Source organism: Salvelinus fontinalis, chromosome 32 (assembly GCF_029448725.1).
Source record: "Salvelinus fontinalis isolate EN_2023a chromosome 32, ASM2944872v1, whole genome shotgun sequence".
NCBI lineage: Eukaryota > Metazoa > Chordata > Actinopteri > Salmoniformes > Salmonidae > Salvelinus > Salvelinus fontinalis.
In genome coordinates this window covers 39322186-39343882 of record NC_074696.1, presented here as the reverse complement: position 1 = coordinate 39343882, position 21697 = coordinate 39322186, and the positions used below count along the sequence as shown (strand labels likewise).

The 21697-nt window shown below is 41.5% G+C and overlaps 1 protein-coding gene across 2 annotated transcripts; it reads left to right on the top strand.

Annotated features, from left to right (window-relative positions):
* Window positions 1-1091: 1091 nt before the first annotated feature.
* Window positions 1092-21232, top strand: LOC129831309 (paraspeckle component 1-like). Of its 2 annotated transcripts, XR_008755695.1 has the most exons (12): window positions 1092-2201; window positions 2830-3018; window positions 3134-3435; window positions 3546-3641; window positions 4858-5054; window positions 5143-5227; window positions 5310-5424; window positions 5586-5628; window positions 5850-5944; window positions 20111-20162; window positions 20922-20998; window positions 21124-21232. XR_008755695.1 is itself a non-coding variant. In XM_055894602.1 (10 exons), exons 1-10 carry the CDS (start codon window positions 1254-1256, stop codon window positions 10532-10534), a joined length of 2184 nt encoding a protein of 727 aa, XP_055750577.1. In that variant the 5' UTR covers window positions 1093-1253; the 3' UTR covers window positions 10535-10922. The 2 variants fall into 2 exon arrangements, 1 of the variants encoding a protein (XP_055750577.1); XM_055894602.1 differs by lacking the exons at window positions 20111-20162; window positions 20922-20998; window positions 21124-21232 and adding an exon at window positions 10421-10922 and having other exon boundaries at window positions 1093-2201.
* The last annotated feature ends 465 nt before the right edge of the window (window positions 21233-21697 follow it).

The following is a 21697-nucleotide window of genomic DNA, read 5'->3' as shown; positions in this document are numbered from 1 at the left end:
CGTTTGTGTCTGGAAGTAGCTAGCAAGCTAGCCAACGTTACAATGGCAGTCAAGCACCCAAGCTAAGGTCAGAACGCTCAAATCAACCCTACTCCTCGGGCTGAGAGTCCAGAGTGAGCTCTGAATTTACAAATGGACAATCTGACAGTGCTCTGAATTTACGCACTCCAGATTGAATTTAAGAACACACCCGAAGTCGTAAAATGTCTAACTAATAATTTGTTACGCTAACTAGCTAGCAAGAGGTTGCATAGCAACAGCATCAACTTCCGGTAGACAGAGGAAGATCTTGTATGCTCAACTGAAAGGATACTGTTCCTTTACAGTATGCTAAAATGAACTAATAGTATATAGTATGTAGTATATACTCATTAAGTATGTAGTTTACAGTATGTTAGTATGGGTATTCTAACACAGCTCATGTCTTCGCAGTGTCCGCACCAAAAGAGCCATTCAGTTAGACTGGTATAACATTGCTTTGGGGATATCTGGTGTGTGTGTGTGTGTGTGTGTGTGTGTGTGTGTGTGTGTGTGTGTGTGTGTGTGTGTGTGTGTGTGTGTGTGTGTGTGTGTGTGTGTGACTTAGCCTCCAAGGACAACATTCATTTACCACATTATTTGTAGGCTAATCCCCCTGCACTGAAGTGGTAGCTTCCACTTGAGCCACATACTAGAAATCACCCAGTTTTCATAGCCACACCAATATTTAAACTTTAATTTTCAAACAAATAAAGGTACATTTGATACATGTGAAAAACTATATAGAAATCTACATTTTACAGTGCAAAAAAATGTGAAATTGAAAAACATTTTCAATTTAAACGAGTGGATCAGACAATTGAGAACTTGAGAAATTCAAACGAATATTATATTATTCCATTTGAACAAGTGCATTCAATTATTAGACTGATAATCGTTACATGGACCGTGAACTTATTATGATTTCCATCAAAAATATTATTTTCTATATATATAAAGAAAATATATAAAAAGAAACAGGCTTGTTTTCCCCCAAAAAAATATCACATCAGATGGAGACCCCCGGTATGTAAATACATCCGGGCGGAGATACGCAGGCGCAAGTGGGATTCCTTTCAAAATCACTACGACGACGTTTTTGAATCGCCATTTTAGAAAAGAAGAAGAGCTGTTCGGAACAAAAGCAGTAAGTTAGCTACATACTTCAACGCTTTGTTTACGCTTAACGGTATATTACATCTTTGTATTTTATCCAGTGATCCTACAACGCAGATATGTCTCGGGACAGATTTAACATTAACGTTAGAGGAAATAACCGTGGGGGTGGATTTCAACGCCGGGGAGCTGGGCCTGGTGGTCCGATGCGAGGTGGAATGGGTAACCTGAATAATTTCAGACAAAACCAACACCCCTTTCAAAGAGGGCCTCATCCCGGTAACTTTGGAAAACCACCCAACCAGATACGTCCGATAACCCCTCAGAAGCCTCTGCCACCTACTATTTCCCAGCCAGGCGCTCAACCGATTCGGCCACCACCTACTCCTGGCCCTGCGCTAACCATGAAGGGCCCCGTACAGCAACAACAGCAGGCCGCGGCCGCAGCAGCAGCAGCAGTAGGACCTCCGGCGACCGCAGCAGCACCTCCGGCGCCCACAGTAACGACTCCAGCACCGGCGGCAACACCTCCGGCGGTTGCAGCAGCAGCACCTCCGGCGGTTGCAGCAGCAGCCCCTCCGAAAGCCGCCGCAGCAGCCCCTCCGAAAGCCGCCGCAACAGTAGCACCTCCGAAAGCCGCCGCAACAGTAGCACCTCCGAAAGCCGCCGCAACAGTAGCACCTCCGAAAGCCGCCGCAACAGTAGCACCTCCGAAAGCCGCCGCTGCAGCACCTCCGAAAGCCGCAGCTACACCTCCGGCGGCCGCAGCAGCAGCGCTGTCAGGTCAACCAAAAATGCTGTCACCACCTCCGAAGCCTGTTCCTCCGAAACCCGCAATCTCATCTCCCCCACCAAACCAAATGAAGAAACCAGCATTTTCATCTCCCCCACCAAACCAAATGAAGAAACCAGCGTTTTCATCTCCCCCACCAAACCAAATGAATAGGAACCAGCAAAGAGCAGGACCAGGCAACGCCAATGGAAATGGGCATAAATCTGCACCCTTTAACAAAAAACCTGAATCTCAGAATACTTCAATGGAGGCCGAGGAAGCCCAGCACCCCAAGGTTAGTAAGGACGCCAGTCACACTAACATTCCGTAATTAGTATGTTAACTAGCTACTGTATTTTAGCTAATGTTAGCTATGCAGATGTGTTATGTTAAATACAAGTGGATCCACTGAGCTAGTAAAGCTTTCCGTTCAAAACGAAACACTCTGCGGATTTATCCAGCGAACGTTAGCTAATTAAGCTAGGTGGCTAACTGTTACATGGGAGACACGTCGGCCATTTTGTGTGAGAATTTAGCGACGACGATGTGTATACTTTGATATATATTTTTTTAAACCACGGGTACATTTCGACTGAAAGCTGATTTCTATATAATCATCCACACGACGCGGTTAACAAGCGCATGGAAGAAGCCACTGAGAAGACGCAAACTAAAAGTTGGGCCTTTTTCCTCAACTGTGGGGGGTGTAAACCGATTGAGTAACATGTCTATACCCTAGCTAGTTAGTACTAACTGGGTCCTTTGTCCCCGTGATAATTTCATACAATCCAAATAGCTGATCTTATCCCAACTACTTTTACATTTTGGTTTTGTTTAACTACGGTTAAGGTTAATTACAAGTAATGTTCTAGTAACATTATCATTGATATTTTGGTATTGGAAACTGAACGTTGTCTCTGTAGGAGTTGAGAGCGACGTTGTCATCGCTGCGCAGACCTGGCGAGAAGACATACACTCAACGATGCCGCCTTTTCATTGGAAATCTTCCCAATGATATCTCAGATGACACATTCAAGAAGCTGTTTGCGAAGTATGGCGAGCCCAGTGAGATATTCATCAACAAAAACAAAGGCTTTGGCTTCATACGCCTGGTAAGTGCACCACACTGTGGTTGCATGATTTTAGTAGTTGGCTCTACCATAAAGTCATTTTTTGGTGTTTATTGCCCCCTCTAGTTACAGTTTAAAAGCATTTCTACCATTCCAGGAATCCCGTGCATTGGCTGAGATAGCAAAAGCTGAGCTGGATGATGTGCCCATGAAAGGCAGACCGCTTCGGGTGCGCTTTGCAACTCACTCTGCTGCACTGTCTGTGAAGAACTTGTCACCTTTTGTTTCCAATGAGCTACTGGAGGAGGCCTTCTCCCAGTTTGGAGTGGTAGAGAGAGCTGTGGTAATTGTAGATGATCGCGGGCGCTCCACTGGCAAGGGCATTGTTGAATTTGCCTCTAAGCCTGCTGCACGAAAGGCCCTGGATCGTTGCAACGATGGTGTCTTCTTGCTCACCACGTAAGTTATATACATCTATTTGGCAACATTAAGTAGAGCATGAATGCACATGAAGCTTTCTCCTAATGGCTCATGCTTTTGCACTGTAATTGATACTCTTAATGTCTTAGGTCACCTCGTCCAATTGTCGTTGAGCCTCTTGAACAATATGATGATGAGGATGGTCTACCAGAGAAACTGGCCCAGAAGAACCACAACTATCATAAGTAATCCTCACTTCATATAACTAAATGGCTTTAATTCAATAGCATATGGGATTTTGTGCTTGATTGGTGTGCGTATTTTGTTTTCTTATTACCACACCCACAGTATACCTTTGTGATCTTATGCTCATTTTGAGTTGAGAATTGGAAATATAGCTATTGTAGCCAGGTGCTGCCCGGGTGGATCTTTTCATGCAAATTGCGCTGCTAACCCTATCATTCCCGAGATTCCAGCAATCTGCTTTTCATTTATCTGCATGTCCATATTTACCCAAACAATGAAGTGTTATACCATTTTTCTATTCAGGACAACAAGGGCTACAAGTAGACAAAAAAACATTTAGACATAAACCGTTGCATTCCTGGGTTTTATTGGCAAATGTAAAAAAATTAATAAAATAAGCACAGCCAAAGCAAAAATCTGCCGCAAAGGAATTTGTACGAATCATAGAGCTAAATGTGACGTGTTCGTGAGTCTCCGCTTTTAATAGTTTGTATTAAAAACACGGACCCAGCCTCCCGGGTGGCGCAGTGCTGGGTTCGAGCCCAGGCTCTGTCGCAGCCGGCCGTGACCGGGAGGCACATGGGGCTGCGCGCAATTGGCCCAGCGTTGTCCAGGTTGGGGAGGGTTTGGCCGAAAGGGATATCCTTGTCTCATCGCGCACTAGCGACTCCTGTGGCGCCCGGGCACAGTGCACGCTGACCAGGTCGCCAGGTGTACAGTGTTTCCTCCGACACATTGGTGCGGCTGGCTTCCGGGTTGGATGTGCATTGTGTCAAGAAGCAGTGTGGTTGGGTTGTTTCGGAGGACGCTTGGCTCTCGACCTTCGCCTCTCCCGAGTTCGTACGGGAGTTGCAGCGATGAGACAAGACTGTAACTACTACCAATCGGGTCCCGCAGGGATCCGCCCATTTCCCACCAACACCGCATCACACAGACGAATGGTTGGTATCTACGGATGCATAAATAGACAAATCCAATGCCACAACCCACAAGTCTGTAGGTCAAACAACACAATGTTTAAGAAGGGTTATAAGTCGGGCATGCGTTAAGGTGGGACTCGTTGGGCTAAAGTGCTTACCAGATGTTGGGTTGGCAGGTGAGACAGCTGTTAAAATCCTCTCCAGTTGATTTTCTGATAAAATGTTTACCTATGTTGAGTACCCCTCTATATACATCTTGGTTACAACTTTCTATTCTAACAACTTGTGGCTGCAGGGAGCGGGAGGAGCCGCCCAGGTTTGCCCGTCCTGGCACGTTTGAGTTTGAGTACTCTAAGCGCTGGAAGTCCCTGGACGACATGGAGAAGCAGCAGCGGCAGCAGGTGGAGAAGAACATTCGCGAAGCCCGCGAGAAACTGGAGGGAGAGATGGACGATGCGTTCCATGTGCACCAGGCCAACATGATCCGCCAAGGCAAGTTTAGCTTGGGACAGACGACCACCTTTCAAAATAGAAAAGCATTTAGCAGTGTCTTACATGTATGTTCTTGCACTCTGTTTAGATCTGCTGAGGCGGGAGGAGGAACTACGGCGCATGGAAGAGATGCATAGTGCAGAGATGCAGAAGAGGAAAGAGATGCAGCTCAGGTATTGAAACTTGTTTGAGTCACTTTTTGTTCCACAATTTATTAATTGGAGTGTTACTGAAACTTGGCAGTGTGCATAACAGGCAGGAGGAGGAGCGTCGCCTACGCGAGGAAGAGATGCTTCGCCAGAGGGAGATTGAGGAGCAAATGCGCCGCAAGCGTGAGGAGGCCTACAGAAGTGGAAACTTCATGGACAATGTAAGTTAAGCTGAGATGGACAATTTGTAAGTCGCTCTGGATAAGAGCGTCTGCTAAATGACTTAAATGTAAATGTAAGTTAAGCTGAGCAGAGTATCATACAACCATTCAGATCTTGACATTTGCAACTGAGCTGCGTCTTCTTACTGTCTTGATTTCAGAGGGATATGAGAATGACTCAGGGTGGTGCCATGGGCATGGCTGGTGAGTAGTATATCTTATAACAATTTGTTTTCATGAATTGTAATTTGTGTCTTGTGTTCTTGCAACCCATATCTTGAATTTCAGCTGGTTCCAGAAATGTGTTTTGAAACAAGAGTACGGAGTTTGACTGCTTTTATAAAAGCATATGACAACATTGCCCCTTAAGGGCTGCCCTGACTCTCATTTTAATTTATGACGTGTAGTCCTGTTGTCCCTACTAGAAAATCAATTTGGCTCACCCAACCAGAAGTTCCCCATGGGACACCAAGGCATGGGGGGACCCAGCGCTGGGGGAGCCATGATTCCCAACGAAATGGTAATGTATTCCAAATGGATTCCAACACTAATAGGGCCCAGTTGAGTGTGGGTTTTTCCACTGCTTGCTGTAGTTGTCATCAGGGAGAGTGAAGTAGATGGTTTCGCTCCGGTCGGCCAAGTTTGGAAGCGTGTGGAAGAAATGAAGCTTGTTTGCATCTTCTGAGGCGTCTCTGCCATGTTGAGATTAAATTTGTGCTCAACGGCTGTTTTCAGCAACAGCATGTTACCTCAGTTCCTCTATTCTTACAGCCTGTATTTCAGCTGAAAAGAATCAACCTGTACTAAACCCGGTGAATTGTGTTCCAGTGCTTTCTCAAAGCTACTTCGTGTAATGGACCAGTTGCAAGCCCTGTCTTGTGAGCCAGACAGGCACTTTTTCTTGGCAAGTGGAAAGATGTCACCCGGCAGCATTTTTTTTGTGGCAATTTGTGGATTTAGAACTTTCCCATACACTCATTGAACTTCATGCTATCACATGAAATGGTACAGATGCTGTCTTGGTGTAACCTGGAAATATTGTTAGGGGCCTCAGTGTGAAAAGTGAACTTCCTGCAATGTTCTCTTGTGGCATGGATTGACTACCTAGTTGTTGTAACATTTGCCCAGCCACCACCTTGTCCAAGCAATTCAAATGAAGGGTTTTAGTACAGGTTGCTTTATGAAGCAAATGTCTCTTGACATACCATTAAGCTAATGGGAAAGCTCCTTAGTGCAACTTGCATAACAGAATATGAAGAACTGAGGATGACAGGCATTGCATTGACTGCTTAGAACCGTGTGCTATTTGTACCCTGTGGGTGAAACCCTCTAAGGCCCAGAATGTGATGAAGGCATCCGCGTTAGGCCTATGGCAGGCAGGTGTATTAATGTCCTTTTTTATGTTATAGGCTAAATGCAATTAATAAGTGAAATATCTGGTAACTTCCTTAAATGGTCTGACGCAAAGCTGTTAAGTCCATTTTTAGAAGGTATACAGCTTGTTTTGTATGAGTTAACTTTTTATACTGTCAAGGATCTATCAATTCGTGTAATGGCACACGGCCGCTTTGACGCAAGGGTGGCAAAACAATCTGGCAGGAAAAACAGCACAACAGGTCGGCCACTTTTGCTATAGGTGAGCAGATGTTGCTTTTCGATACTGGATGTGTCTTACTGATAGCTCCACGTGTCAGTTTTTCTGTTCTTCAGTGCAAGCAATGCAAAATGAACCCACCTTTTTATAGTGCAGGGATCGCATAGGGAAGGTAAGATTACTCTGAAGGGAAGATGGCTAGTAGATATGTTACTGTCTGGTCTTGCCGCTACACACATGGACGCAATGACACATCGGGATGTCATTTATTGAAGTTGACATTAGAACTACAATTAATTGACCACGCATTTATTAGTTTGAAGAAAATGGCTGATATGGCTATGCCGGCCTTACCTAAGCCTGCTTTTGTTAGGCAAATTGTGTCCAAATGGAATCAACAGTTAATACAATTTTTACGCCATGTGCCTAGATCAACATACTTGTAGGTGAACATTCATTTTTAGAGTTTAGGCATTTTAAAGTGTGGAACATGGCTTAATTCAAACAAGTCTTCTGAATATGACTGGGGTAAAAGGTCTACAAATGTTTAGGGCACATTAAAGGACATTATTCCTATATCGGAAGTAAATCTCTATTTTTGATGTAAAACTGAAATGTTCTAGAAGGGTCCAGACTAGAGGTCAACTGATTAATCGGCATGGCAGATCAATTGGGGCCGATTTCAAGTTTTCATAACAATCGGTAAGCGGCCTTTTTGGACGCCGATTACATTGTAATCCACAAGGAAACTGCGTGGCAAGCTGACCACCTGTTACGTGAGTGCAGCGTCAATAGGACCTTGTGGTTGCAAGGGGCCAGGTAAGTTGCTAGCTAGCATTAAACTTATCTTGTAAAAAAAAAAAAACATCAATCTTCACATGATCACTAGTTAACTACACATGGTTGATATTACTAGTTTAACTAACTTGTCCTGCGTTGCATGTAATCAATGCAGTGCCTGATAATTTATCATTGAATCACAGCCTACTTCAATTTCGCCAAATGGGTGATTTAACAAAAGCGCATTCGCGAAAAAGCACAATCGTTGCACATGTACCTAACCATAAACATCAATGCCGTAAGATCAATACACAGAAGTGTTCATTTTTAAACCTGCATATTTAGTTGATATTGCCTGCAAACATTACATTTATTTTAACTAGGGAAATTGTCACATCTCTTGCATATACCCTGACTCTGCTTGCACTGAACGCAACAGTTTGTGCCACCTGGCTCATTGCAAACTGAACTAAGTTGCCAGAATTCTACATAATTAGTACATGACATTGAAGGTTGTGCAATGTAATAGCGATATTTAAAGTTGGGGTTGCCACCTGTTCAATAAAATACGGAGCGGTTCCGTATTTCACTGAAGAATAAACGTTTTGTTTTCTAAATGATAGTTTCCGGATTTGACCATATTAATGTCCAAGGGTTTGTATTTCTGTGTTATAGTCTATGATTTGATAGAGCAGTCTGACTGAGCGGTGGTAGCAAGCTCGTAAGCATTCATTCAACCAACACTTTACTGCGTTTGCCAGCAGCTCTTAGCAGTGCTTGAAACACAGCACTGTTTTTGACTTCAAGCCTATCAACTCCTGAGATTAGGCTGGTAATACTAAAGTGCCTATAAAAACATCCAATAGTCAAAAATATAGGAAATACAAATGGTATAGAGAGAAATAGTTGACGAGTCATAACTTAAGTAAAAAAATAAGTGTTCATTGTTCATTCAGTATTGTTTAAATTGTCATTATATAAATAAATAGACCGATTTAATCGGTAAAGGCTTTTTTTGGTCCTCCAATAATCGGTGTCGGCGTTGAAAAATCGTAATCGGTCGACCTCTAGTCCAGACACCCAATGTGAAGTGGCTTGTTTTGAAAAATTTACCCCAGCCGCGATACACTTCCTCGGTGCTCCTTGTGTCGTATCAGGGCACGCCAAAGACATGAACAAAAGCACCCAAACACATCCATTTAGTATAGTTATGTAGGTCTTTAATGTTGTACACAATTTGTTTCCCTTAACTTTTTCCGCAATGTTGTGATCCATTTTTGAGTCGTGCTGTTTACCTCACGCAGCTTTGCAGGCTGAGCCTTTCCCTATAGTACATGGACACAGACCGCGCAACACAGCTGGTAAAAGAAATGGTTTGAGTCAAAGAAATGGAACATAACGTTGTGGATAAAGTTCGGAATGTCATGTGTACAACATCTAAAGACCTACGTTAATATACTGACAGCTTGTCTGTTTCTAAAATTACATGTTTTTTGTTGTGTTTGTTCATGTCTTTTGCAATTTCTCATGCTGCGCAGTGAGGAAGTGAAGGACCCTTCTAAAACATTCCATATGCATAAAACATTGAGATTTACTTTTTGGGGGAGCAGGGTGGACATTTGTGTATATGCAAAATGGAACATTGTCTTTTCATCCAGGAACTGCAGTAGATAATCTGGATTTGCCACAACCGCTGTGAAACTTCAGTTTTGAGTCTTAACCAATATGGACCTATTTTGTGTCACCTACTGGTATATTTCCAAATATGTGATGGTTATTAAATTGTAGAAGGTTTGGTTGGTGAAATGGCACTCTGTAAAGCGAAGACCCTGCAAATAACATGGCAGGATTAGGCTAATGAACATCTACTTAAATTAGTGCTAGCCTATTGGCGAGCCCGTAGACTCGCTTACACTTGTAGTTTGTAATGTGAAATTTACCCCCCCCCTCCCGGTTCAGTGTTTCACTAAAGCCATGAACGCTTCAAGATTAACAAATGGGTAAGACTTCATGTGGGCTCATTGATTAAAATCAAATTTTTCCCACTATTTTACTGCCATTTGAAAGGTCATCAATACTGTAGTCGTGCAGTGATATCCTACTAGTGTGTTTTAAGCAAAAGAGGCAACGCGAGCAACAGATTTACAGCTATATTGTTAAATAGGCCTGATATAGTTCTACACAAAGAATTTTAAGGTGGAATTGTAGCGCTGAAGTGCTTTTATTGTCGGGCCTACCTGTAGGTTTTGGCATTATATGTAACCGTTGGGCCATAGCAAGCTGGCAGTCTTCCCCAAAATGCTCCACATGATGCCAGTAGTGAATGATGTAGCCCAGCCTTTTGGCATGCACAGCAGACTATGGTAGGACCTAACTAACGAAAACATTACCCTTTCTTCCTTCTCTGTATGTTACCTGTGGCACCTGTGGATCTGCGTATTGGAACTATTTCAACGAACGTTTCCCTTGGACATGTCTGCTGCTGTTTATTTTGTCATGGCTCTCAAACAAACCCAATTCTCTACCCCCTCCCCTGAATATGGACTTGAACTGTGTGCACCGCACTGCTCTCCCCTCGCCCCCTCCAATCTGTCTCCTTGGTATGGTTGTTAATCCCTATAGCGAAATGAGCGAAACTTCCCTCAGGGAGGCCGGGGGGGACTGGGTCCTAACAACCAAGGGTTTGGCAGGGTCCGTGAGGAGTTTGATGGGCCTGCCAAGAAGCCCCGCTTCTAAATCTGTTCAGTGTCATTCATAGCAGCGTTTTTGTGTAGATTCTCTGAACATCTTCACATTGAGTCATAATTGTTGTATTTAAGTTGAAAGTGTTCTTGCATTTTAGCCTGAAGACTCATTCATTTTTATGGCAAGTTAGGTTTTTTCTTTTTTTGATTTTGTATTTGGAGTAGTGTGAAATTAACACATTGGTCACCCTCAGTGATCATAACGCTTTCTCACCTATGTATAACTTTCTTTCCAGTTGTATCATGCTCTGTGACTCGTGTCGTAAATGGTGATAAATGTCAACTTCTCACCTTTCTCAATGGCTGTGTTTTGTGCCATTTAAGATTTGAAGTAAAAACATGTAACTTTACAATAAAGACTTCAGTTGGTTCTCTCCAAACCCTCTTAAAGTTTATTTTAGCCCTTAGGATAACTAAATAAGCCCAGCAAGAGTTTTCAAGCCTTTTGCTCTAGCCGTCATCTATTAAGTGGGTCAATTATTGACTAATATATTGTCTAGCATACCCTGGATTTAGTATGTTGTAATGCCTGGGGGTGACTTTAATGTTATTCATCACCATGTTCCCATGTGAATGAAATTGAACAAATATGCATACTGAGACAGTATTGCTAAAGCCAAGAAAGTTGACATTTTAGAGCAGCACAGTTAGTCCAAGTAGAAATTGTACTTGTAGGGCCCAATGTTGACAACGGAAATAAGTAGTCCTGGTGTCAAACGCGACTAATGTTTCTAGAAGAAAAAAATATATAAAAAAATAATCTGGAATTAGTAATGCCCTTAGAAAGTCTCAGTTAAAATGAAAGTTTCGGTTCAGTTTTTCAACTTTCATTAACAATTGCTTTAAACGTATTTTGTCTAGCCCTAATTTAAGTGATATGGTTTTTGACAACTGTTTCTTTGGCGTTGATAAAAAGGAGTTTTGTTGGCCTCATTGAACCAAGGTCCAAAGGTCCACCTTGACCTGCGCTAATGTTTAAAAGCAGCACTTCATAAGTCTCTTGACATTGCAATATGTAATCTGTTACATTCCAATGAATGTATCATACAAGAGAATGTATGAAAAGGATCTATGAATCTTACCCTAAGTAATTCTAGTTCCAGCCACGTCTGACGTGTGCAAGTCATAATTCAACTGGTCATGTTACGAGAAACTGTCAGGGGGACCGGTAGCGTGTGCTTTTGCCCTCAATGCTAACGTAGAACTTTTCAGCCTCCTTTTTATTTATGGCTCTTTCCCTGGATTTCTTTAGTAGCTCTCCTATCCTAAGCACTGATGATAAACCAAGAGTGGTGTGAACTGATTCATTCCAGCGAGTACCACTGTCATTTTGAATTTTCACATGCAGATTAGACAACTAAGTCAAACCATCATGGAAGCGTTAAAGGGGTAGTTTCGGGAGCCACTGCTAGCGTTTGTGCTAGCTTAGCGCAAAGACTGGAAGTCTTGATGTTACCTGTACCTGAATTTCCCATCTTTGCGCTAAGCTATTTAGCATTGGCTTGCTAAACTACCTCTTCAATCTGGATGCATAGACCAATGGTAGCCAGAAGTTCACCTGACTCTGGGGAATTAAATAATGGGCTCAGACTTTCCCTAGGATTAGGGCAGATTGACAGTTTTTAACTAATTATCTTTCACACATTTACGAAGATGCGTTATGAAAGTGCCAGCCCTTTGCAACAATTTTTTAATAAAAAAAAAAAAAGTCTGATTATACCTCTAAATCTATTTTCCAACAGACTTAAGGCGACACACACCAAAGGGTAGATATGTCAGCATTTAAAAAATTGCCAAGAAGACTACAAAGAATGTAACATTTTCCGTGTAGGAACATTTCTTTATTGAAGAACTTGCTCCTCCTAGTTAGAAAATTCTCACCCTTTTCAAAAAGATATATATATATATTTTTTTTTTTTTACATCGTTATGGAAATGCCAACAGTCACTATGTAGGTGAATGCACCAATTTGTAAGTCGCTCTGGATAAGAGCGTCTGCTAAATGACTTAAATGTAAATGTAATGTAAACTCAATAGGCTCTTACAATTTCGGCAAAATTTCTACCTCAACAATTACAGCAAAAAGATCGATCATGGTTGTGGAGCATGTTAATTAAATGACTAAACATTCAGTTTATCTAACCCGTTGTCTACTCAAATATCTGATTGAGTACCTTGACAAAAGTAATGTAAACCATTCAATGTTTCTATGTTTTCTGTACATTTCTTCTTTGACAGGTTTCGCCACCTTATTAAAGGTTGCAGTGTGCAAGGAGACCTTTCTAAATCAATAGATCATAGGCCTAACCGAGTAGCACTTAATACAGTTTACTCCTATGACTTGTCTTAAACAGACCAACCTGATGAAGACAGTCTTGCCTTAGTGAAGAGTTGGCAGTTAAGGTTCAGTATTGTAACAGGGTACCAGTTGGTGAAATAGTTTTGATTTAACAACTGATTGGAACAGACACCCCATCTCATATTCTTACTGGGTGTTATTGCCAGTGGATCTAGGTGATTTGGGAGACTATGGGATCCAGTTTGGCTGAATAACAAGACCAATGATTGAATCTGGCACTGTTTGTTAGGGTGTGTTTCTAGGTGAACTCTTGTCAGCTCTTGCTGGACTACTCACCAAGTTGGTCAACTTACGTACTAATGTAGGCCTACAGGCAACTCAGTTGGATATAGGCCCAGTAGTGCAATATACTGAGAAAGATCTGACCATTTTAAATGGAATTTTGACTTGATCTGTGGAGATCTGATGTTAACAAAGAATTACCAGGGGTTGCTTTATTTTAGCTTCTTGGGCTGCGTTTACAGGCAGACCAATTCTGTTATTTGTCCCACTAATTGGTATTTTGACATCAGATCTTTTCAGAGCTGGTCTGATTCGTCAAAATAATAATTAGTGAGAAAATAATCAGAATTAGGCTGCCTGCCTAAACGCAGCCATAGTATCATACTCTTACGTTTGCAGATGGAATCACAGATCAGGACACAAACTAATGGTTAAAATATATATTGCTAGCTTTGTTTATATGCACCTGTAGTGGGGATGTAGACCAACCATTAGTGTTTTATATATATATATATATACTGAACAAGAATATAAACTCAACATGCAACAATTTCAAAGATTTTACTGAATTAGGTCACTTAAGAAATTTTGGCAACAGAAATAAAGTAATTAGGCCCTAATGTATGTATTTCACATGACTTTGCAGGGGTAAAGCCATGGGAAGGCATAGGCCCACCCATTTAGGAGCCAGGCCAAGCATAGTTAGTTTTTCCCTACAAAAGGGCTTTATTACAGACATACTTGTCAGTTTCATAAGCTGTCCGGGTGGCTGGTCTCTGATCCCGCAGGTGAAGAAGCCAGATGTGGAGGTCCTGGGCTGGCGTGGTTACATGCGGTTGTGAGGCCGGTGTGACAACTGCGTATTTTATTGGCCCCTTATTGTCCCCAGTACAAGGTGCACCTGTGTAATCAGCTACTTCATATGGTACACCTGGTGGATGGATTGTTTTAGCAATGGAGGAATGCTCACTAACAGGGATGTAACCAAATTGGTGCACAAAATTTGAGATGTGCCTTTGGTGCGTGTGGGTCTTTTATTTTAGCTCATGGGACCAACACTTTACATGTTGCGTTTTATATTTTTGTTCAGTATATCTATTTTTAGAATAGTGTTGTCCTGGCTTTGTATGGATTATGGAAGTACTCCACTCTGATAGTTTTGTATCAAAGACCTTGTATAACCGATGGAAGTCTTTGGTAGACCTTCCCCTTATTCCCCGTCACCCTTCAGCAGACTCAGGAGACCTGCGTACCTATAAGGAGAGAGAGGCTTGTCTTTTTCAAGTGTCTTGAGTGCATGGGGGTGCAGTAGCTGTGCAATAAAGTCCAACAGCCAGCCTGCCCCATTCCACAGTAGAGGCTCCGGCAGTTGGTTACGTTGAGGATCAGTAGTTCTGCAGAAGTCAATGGACAGTAGAGCCTGGACTTGTGTGCAGCGAGAGGTATGCTTACAGAGCCACTGAGAAGGTAAGTGTTCCTGTTTTATGATTTGTTTAAATGCCAAACTTAACTGCTCTAACTTCCTCTGTCACGTAATGTGACGATACAGGGGTTCTGGCATCACACTTCTGAAAAATGGAATCACAGTGCAGTACTTGTTCCTCCCTCCTGTATGTGAACTTGTGGCAGTGTTTGTGTTTTTTAGCCTGTGCAGTATCTGATATTTTCCCTTTCATTTTTTGACCAAAGCTGGTCTCTGTATGAAACGAGCTGTATATGGATGGCTGTGTCACTGGCTCAACAATGAATAGTGAATGATGGTGTATACCCTCAACTCTACTTTAGTGCAGTCAACACAACTCCTTTTGCAGATACTTCTCTTTTAAGCTGTAATGACCTTTTGAAACAAAGTGCAAAGTTCTCACAAACGTATTGCCGGGGGGGGGGGGGGGGGGGGGGGGGGGGGGTTGGATTTAGCTGGCATTAGGATTTTGGCATTGAATTCATGGCTTCCTTGGCACTGTAGAAGGGACTCGTAACCAATTGGTAGTCACAAGAAATCGTTGTCGGTGGGCGGCGCTTTATTGTTTATCCTATTCATGACATGCTATTTGATCAAGTAATAGAAGTGATTTGTGAAGCTTTTCCTTTGTAATACTAGGGAAACACTGGACAACAGCATTTACTTTGCCTATATTGCAAACCTTGATACAGTAGCCTACATTTAGACCTAGGCCAAAATGTTGCAAGTAAGGTGTATCGTAGTACTCGAGCACAGGACTCTGACTCAAGTCGGACTAGTTATTTGCAATAGCGATAGTGTTGATGTAAACAATATTCAGAGCTTGACATTTGTTCTGGGGGGTGGTGGTTTGTCTGGAGAAATGAGAATCTTCCTTTTGACATTCTTTTTTTTTTCTTTTTTTTACTTGATGTGTGCTCTACATGGACTGGCTTGTTTGGGAGTCTGCAATGCAACACTGGCTAGCGATATTTTCCCTGTCCATTTCAATATTAAGGCAAGACTCAGAAGGACCTCTAGCGAGTCAATGTATTATCATATTTCAGACTGTCTGAATACCCATACTAGCGTACTACATACTTTACTCATCGTTGCATACCGTTTAGTAAAAAGTATGATGCATGCGGCTCCTGAGTAGGTGGGCGGGGCCAAGTGTGGGTGGATTTTTCCTAATTCAACAGACAGGCATTGAATTAACCAGCCTGGTAATGGATAATTTCCAATTCAATATATTTATCTTAATTAGGGCTGTCCAGACTTTAAAAAATATTGGTTGACTGAGTCGTCTGTTCATTTGACACTTTTTTTTAAATGTTGAATTTTTTTATTCTTCTGTGTATATAGACAACCAGCAGAAAAAGACCTTAACAATTCTCCTGCTGGCTTTTGCAGATTCTGCCATTACTCTCCTGAAGTTGCCAGTAATGGGCTACACAGTTAGCCACCTTTTTTTTTTTTCTCCCTTGTGTGGAATACCTATATATTTTTACCGATCTATGTGCCAGATTTGGTTTTCATATGCATATTTTCCTCTAACAGTTTCATTTCATTAATCATCTCTTCATATTTCCAAATCATTGTCATGGTCTACTCAACATTCTATGTAAATGATACAAACTGAAAGCCAACAAAAACATTGCAACTTGTAGGTAGAGCATATATTTTAAATCCTATAAAGCACATTGGCTATGCATGGGCCTGTCTGCAATGAACTTGAAACATTGTATCAACTTAACTTGGGTCAGGCCCAGAGACTTGCACTAGCGAACATTGCGCAAAATATTCTGGGCCCTCAGTTTCCTGTGCCAGTGAGCTCAGGACAGACACAGCTGAAGGCTATTTGCGCAAGAGATGAGAAGCAGTGCTTGACTTGGGCAGGAGCTGAGTACCGGCACCTCAAATGTTCTACTGCTTAAGCTCCCGTTTGTCTTTTATAGAATATTAGGTCAAAAGATTTTGTGGAGTTCCTGCACCTAAAAATAAACAGTACCGTAACCTATTTCAGTCCAAGTCGAGCACTGATAAAATATTCTATCTGATTTTAATTCTTATGTGTCCACCAGATCAGCGCATGCCTTTTCTGTTAATATTTTTTAAATGCATTGAGGAACTATAGTCATTCTCAATGGATATAAAAACCGCCTTTGTTACCTTGCTGTTTGAGTTGAAGGAAATGTTTACTTTGACTAGCTCCACAGCTCATTGGTGTGTTAAGCCAATTTAGAAATAATATCAGATCTCCAAATGGACACTTTATATGGGCTGCAATTTCTGAGGCTGGTTACTCTAATGAACTTGTCCTCTGCAGCAGAGGTAACTCTGGGTCTTTCCTGTGGCAGTCCTCAGAGCCATTTTCATTATAGCGCTTGATGGTTTTTGCAACGGCACTCAAAGTTTTTAATGTTCCGTACTGACTGACCTTCATGTCTTAAAGTAATGCTGGACTGTCGTTTCTCTTTGCTTATTTGAGCTGTTCTTGCCGTAATATGGAGTTGTCTTTTACCAAATAGGGCTATCTTCTGTATACCACCCCTGCCTTTTCACAACACAAATGATTGGCTCAAACGCATTAAGAAGTCAAAGAAATTCCACAAATGAACTTTTAACAAGGTACACCTGTGAATTGAAATGCATTCCAGGTGACTACCTCATGAAACTGGTTGAGAAAATGCCAAGTGTGCAAAGTCTCATCAAGGCAAAGTGTGGATACTTTGAAGAATCTCATATTTTGATTTAACACCTTTGGTTACTACACGATTCCATTTGTGTTATTTAATAGTTTTGAGGTCTTCACTATTATTTTACAATGTAGACAATAGTCAAAGGAAAACCCCTGGAATGAGTAGGTGTGTAACTTTATGCTACTGAGCAACTAAATAAATAATCTTGGCGTTTCCACAACTCTGTCCTCAACAATACACAGCTGATTTTATTTAAAAAAAAAAAACATTTTTTATTAAATGATCAAAGCTTGAGGATTAGTTGATTATTTCAATCAGCTGTGTAATGCTGGGGCAAAAACCAAAACATGCACCCCTTGGTGTTTTGGGAAACTCTGGTGTATGTGTCTAGTAACTGCATAGGGTCAGTGCAGATAGTTTGGGTACCATTGACTATTTAGTGGTCTAATGAAGCTGTCTGAGCCTGTTGGTCCGCGAGCCGATGCTTCGGTACTGTTTGCCGGACGGTAGCAGAGTGAAGTCTGTCTTGTGTGGCAGCAGTCTTTGGCAATTTTTGGGACACCTTCTGACACCACTGGTCAGCAACATAATACACTAAAGCACTGTTCATTGGGACCGAGATGATGATGATGATGATGACTGCAACAGCTTGATCATAAATGTTTAATGTTAAAATCAGGAGGCCTGATTTAAAAAAATTTTTTTATATATATATATATAATAATTATACATGACGTCAACCCAGACACATCCCGAGTCCCCGGTGCCGACACATTCAGTAATCAAAAAGATGGTTTAGTATTTAGTAAGAACAGAATACACTTTTCCATGAGAACAGATCAACTTTTGGTTTCAAAGATTTAGCCTACGGTGCAATACTTGGTCATTTTAAGGTGGACAAACTACTTAGCCTACATTTTTTGAACACCACCGCAGAAGCATCGCTATTTGACGTCTTCCGAATTAAGTGGGTTAGTTTTGTTTGACTACTTGAAGAGAACCTATACCTCGCAGTCCACCTGTTCCAATGCAGTATGGGAAAGTGCATCGAATTCTACTAAATAAAGAGCCAGAATTTGTGTAACATTCTGTCATTTAAACCATACTATTTACAAAAATTAACATGTTATAACATTCTATTTTCTCACACTGAGAACGAGTCATGTGAGATTGTATTCTTTCCCACTATTTGATTTCGGTAGTGCATCCCCATATCTAATTGGTCAGCTGAAATGAGTATGACATCAGTTTTTTTTTTTAAGTATACTTATCAGTATGTTGCATACTATTGAATAGTTTTTTTGCGTACTTAGCCTATTTAGGACGCAAGTATGGGTATTCGGACATGTCCACAGTATTCTCAATGTAGAAATACTAGAGCAGTGAATTGTACTAATATTTGGGGTCTTCGTCATAGGCAGAAATGCTGTCTTGTCAAGTAGCAGTAGCCTGTTCTTTTGGGGGACATACATGATCGGCAACATCCAATTTTCATGGTTGTACTGCTCTTTACTCATGGTCTTACACTTTCATTTGTTCCCCTAGGTAAATTAGGAAGGTTTTAGTTTAATGTGACTTTTGTTCGACCCAGCTTTAATTTATTTACTGTGAGGTAGTAATGGTAATAATAATCACCTTACTGATTTAGGGAACAGCCTAACTTATGTAGAATGTAAGTTTGGTGTATTGCTAAGCTCAACTAGAACATGTTAATCCACTGGGCTGTTCTTGGGTGGGGTGGACAGTCAGGAGACTGGGTTTGGGTCTATCTGCGTCATTTACGACCTAGATATGCATAAAGAGACCTTTACTTTAGTGTGGCAGCTGCCATAAAGGCATTTTCTCTCTCCTGTGTTTTGAAATGATCTGTGGCACTGTCAAGAAATGGCCGCCGGTTTTTCTTCCCCGTTTTTTCCCCGTTGTGCATTTCATGCGTCAAAGTATCGTCAATTGTCCTTATCAGTGACATTCTCAAGCCAGTGACCAGCCAGCCAATCCATTGTAAAGGGTTCTTCTGTACAGTTCACCAGGACTGTGCCAACCTTGGTGTAGCAGCTTGTATGTAAACGGTGTCTCACGCAGCAAACTTAGTGTTGGTGATCTTGGACTAAGCGTCTTGTGTAGAGAACTACCATGAGCAGTGAAATCAGCCCTAGGGCTGTCGAGTGTGTCTGTCTGCACTGTGATCCATTTACCCTCGGAGGTCTTTTTGAGTGGCCAGTCTGCTTCTCCGTATCCCCTTCAGAGTGTGATGCCAGAACTACCCTCCAGGGCCTTAGGGCTGCTACTGGAAGGGCTATGCCCTTTCCAAACTCGTTCTGCAAGACCGACATCGCAAATTCCCATCGTGATGTATAAGGTGAAAGCGTCTTCATAGGTGCAACTCCTGACGTTTTGGGGATTTGCTATAACAATACTTTTCCCGTGTAAACCAAGTCAAGCTTACCTTGCTTTGTAACCGTTTCCAGTTCTCACGTATTTGCATGATGGGTGTCATGGCTTTACGCATTTGCCTGTTACCACAGAAGTTACAAAAAACATTAGCTATAAAGTGACCTAGGCTATATACTTACTACTTGTCAAAATGCACCCGTATTATTGGGTTTGCGCTTTTTTTATGTATGTCTTTTTGGCACAAGTTCTTTATTTTCACATTTTACAGTATGTCAGTCAATTAAATCTAGTGCATGCCTGTACTATAGTTTTAGTAATTTTAAATTCCCATAAACATCCTCTACATCCATGTAGTTTAGCACTCAATTCCACAGCTACTTGTATAGAAATGTCTTAGGGTCACTTTCCCAAGTTCCTAGCTTCGAACTCATTGTTTCTCTCTTACTGCAGGGGCCTCGGGTGATTGTAGGAGGCTGATGAGCTGCTCCTGGTCTAACATATGGTAAGCTACCTCCCGAGTGGCTAGGTGGATGACTGTCATTGCACCAAAGGGCAAATACTAGTCTGAATTGATGTAATGTTGCAGAGGCATTGTGTACCTCTTTGAAGCATTTGTCTCTTAACCCGTAAGTCTAAGCCCTTGCTAAGCCGGGGGGATGGTTCTACTAAGCTATATGGAATTTAAGGATCATTTAGCTATTTTAATTTTAAGACTAAGTATGAAATTAAAGTATTTTTAGCCTTACTGTTATTAGCCCATACACATCTAAGAGAAGTTTGTTCTGAAGTCTGTTTAGTATCTCTCAGATACAGAACAGTCTCCATATGCACTTATAATCATTTTTTTCAACTGGTACCAGGGTAACCAGTTGAGCCCTGTGGGCGTCCTAGCGCAATAACAAACTTATTCCTGAGTCTCACCTTTTCCACAGCAGGGTCAAATAGTTTATAGGGCCAATTCGTTTTTGACGCTACAGATTTTCAGGATGTCTGTCTGACACCTCTCTAGCTTTGTCACCTTTAACTGCAGATGCGCAAGTGTGCCATAAGTGGATGCGGTGGATTGAGACCCATCCTATCTCTAGTTTAAACTGACACATTTTCATTAGGATTTTTGTTATGGTAATTAGATTTCCGGGGGGGCATGGACATCAACCTTACGGGGTTAAGTACTTTATATTAAACACATGGGAATCTTTGTTTTTGACAATGTTGCTTTGTTCTTAGTGGAAGTTGTTGACTTATGTACCTTTTTTGGCAGGTTAACTGAAGAGACTGTCTGTACAAACCTGAGCAGGGACCTTTCTGGTCTCCTAAAGCAAAGAAATGGTTCTGCAGGTTGGTTGAACTGTTCTTAAACATGTTAGTCTAAATAGTGTGGTTGTGTTATTTCTTGATTCACATTTCCAATGGATGACATTTTGTAGCGACTCATTACATTTTTCTTTTCTCTCTCCCATAAGGGAATAATTCTGACGCCGCACCAGGCTCCAACCAGCAGAGAAGCTAGAAGTTCAACGGGACATTATTTATTTTTTCTACAAGCTATTGTAATAAAAGGTTCAACTTTGAGACTTGTGTTTTGTTTTTAATATATCTGTAATTGTTATAGTGCATCTCTAGAGACGACTACTATCCACAGGGATGTTTTGGCCATTTTAATAGAACTGGTAGCACTTTATTTTACACTACTGTTTCCACTGGAATTTACCAGGCAAAATAGTAAGTTAACACAATTGGTACTAAATTGTGCCTAGTTACGCTTGTCAAATGACCATAATTACAATGCCATTTGTCGCTCTGGATAAGAGAGTCTGCTAAATGACTTAAATGTAAGTGTAAAATAAAGTACTGCCTATTTACTTTGCTTATTCGACAATGAAATAGAACTGATTGAACTCATGTGCATGTTTTACATACCTCCCCAAGTATAACATGTTTATAGATCTGCCATGAGTAGATTTTGGTTGACCTATTTAGCTTGTTCTGACTGAGGCCTTGTGATCCCTGTCTACCAGTATATCAAAGCATTTAAAC

Bases quoted from the DNA above. Each gene is read 5' to 3' on its own strand.
- LOC129831309 (XM_055894602.1), top strand. From the start codon at position 1,254: ATGTCTCGGGACAGATTTAACATTAACGTTAGAGGAAATAACCGTGGG. The intron at 5,228-5,309 runs GTATTGAAACTT...TGTGCATAACAG, and splicing joins AGGAAAGAGATGCAGCTCAG to GCAGGAGGAGGAGCGTCGCC. The intron at 5,425-5,585 runs GTAAGTTAAGCT...TCTTGATTTCAG, and splicing joins GTGGAAACTTCATGGACAAT to AGGGATATGAGAATGACTCA.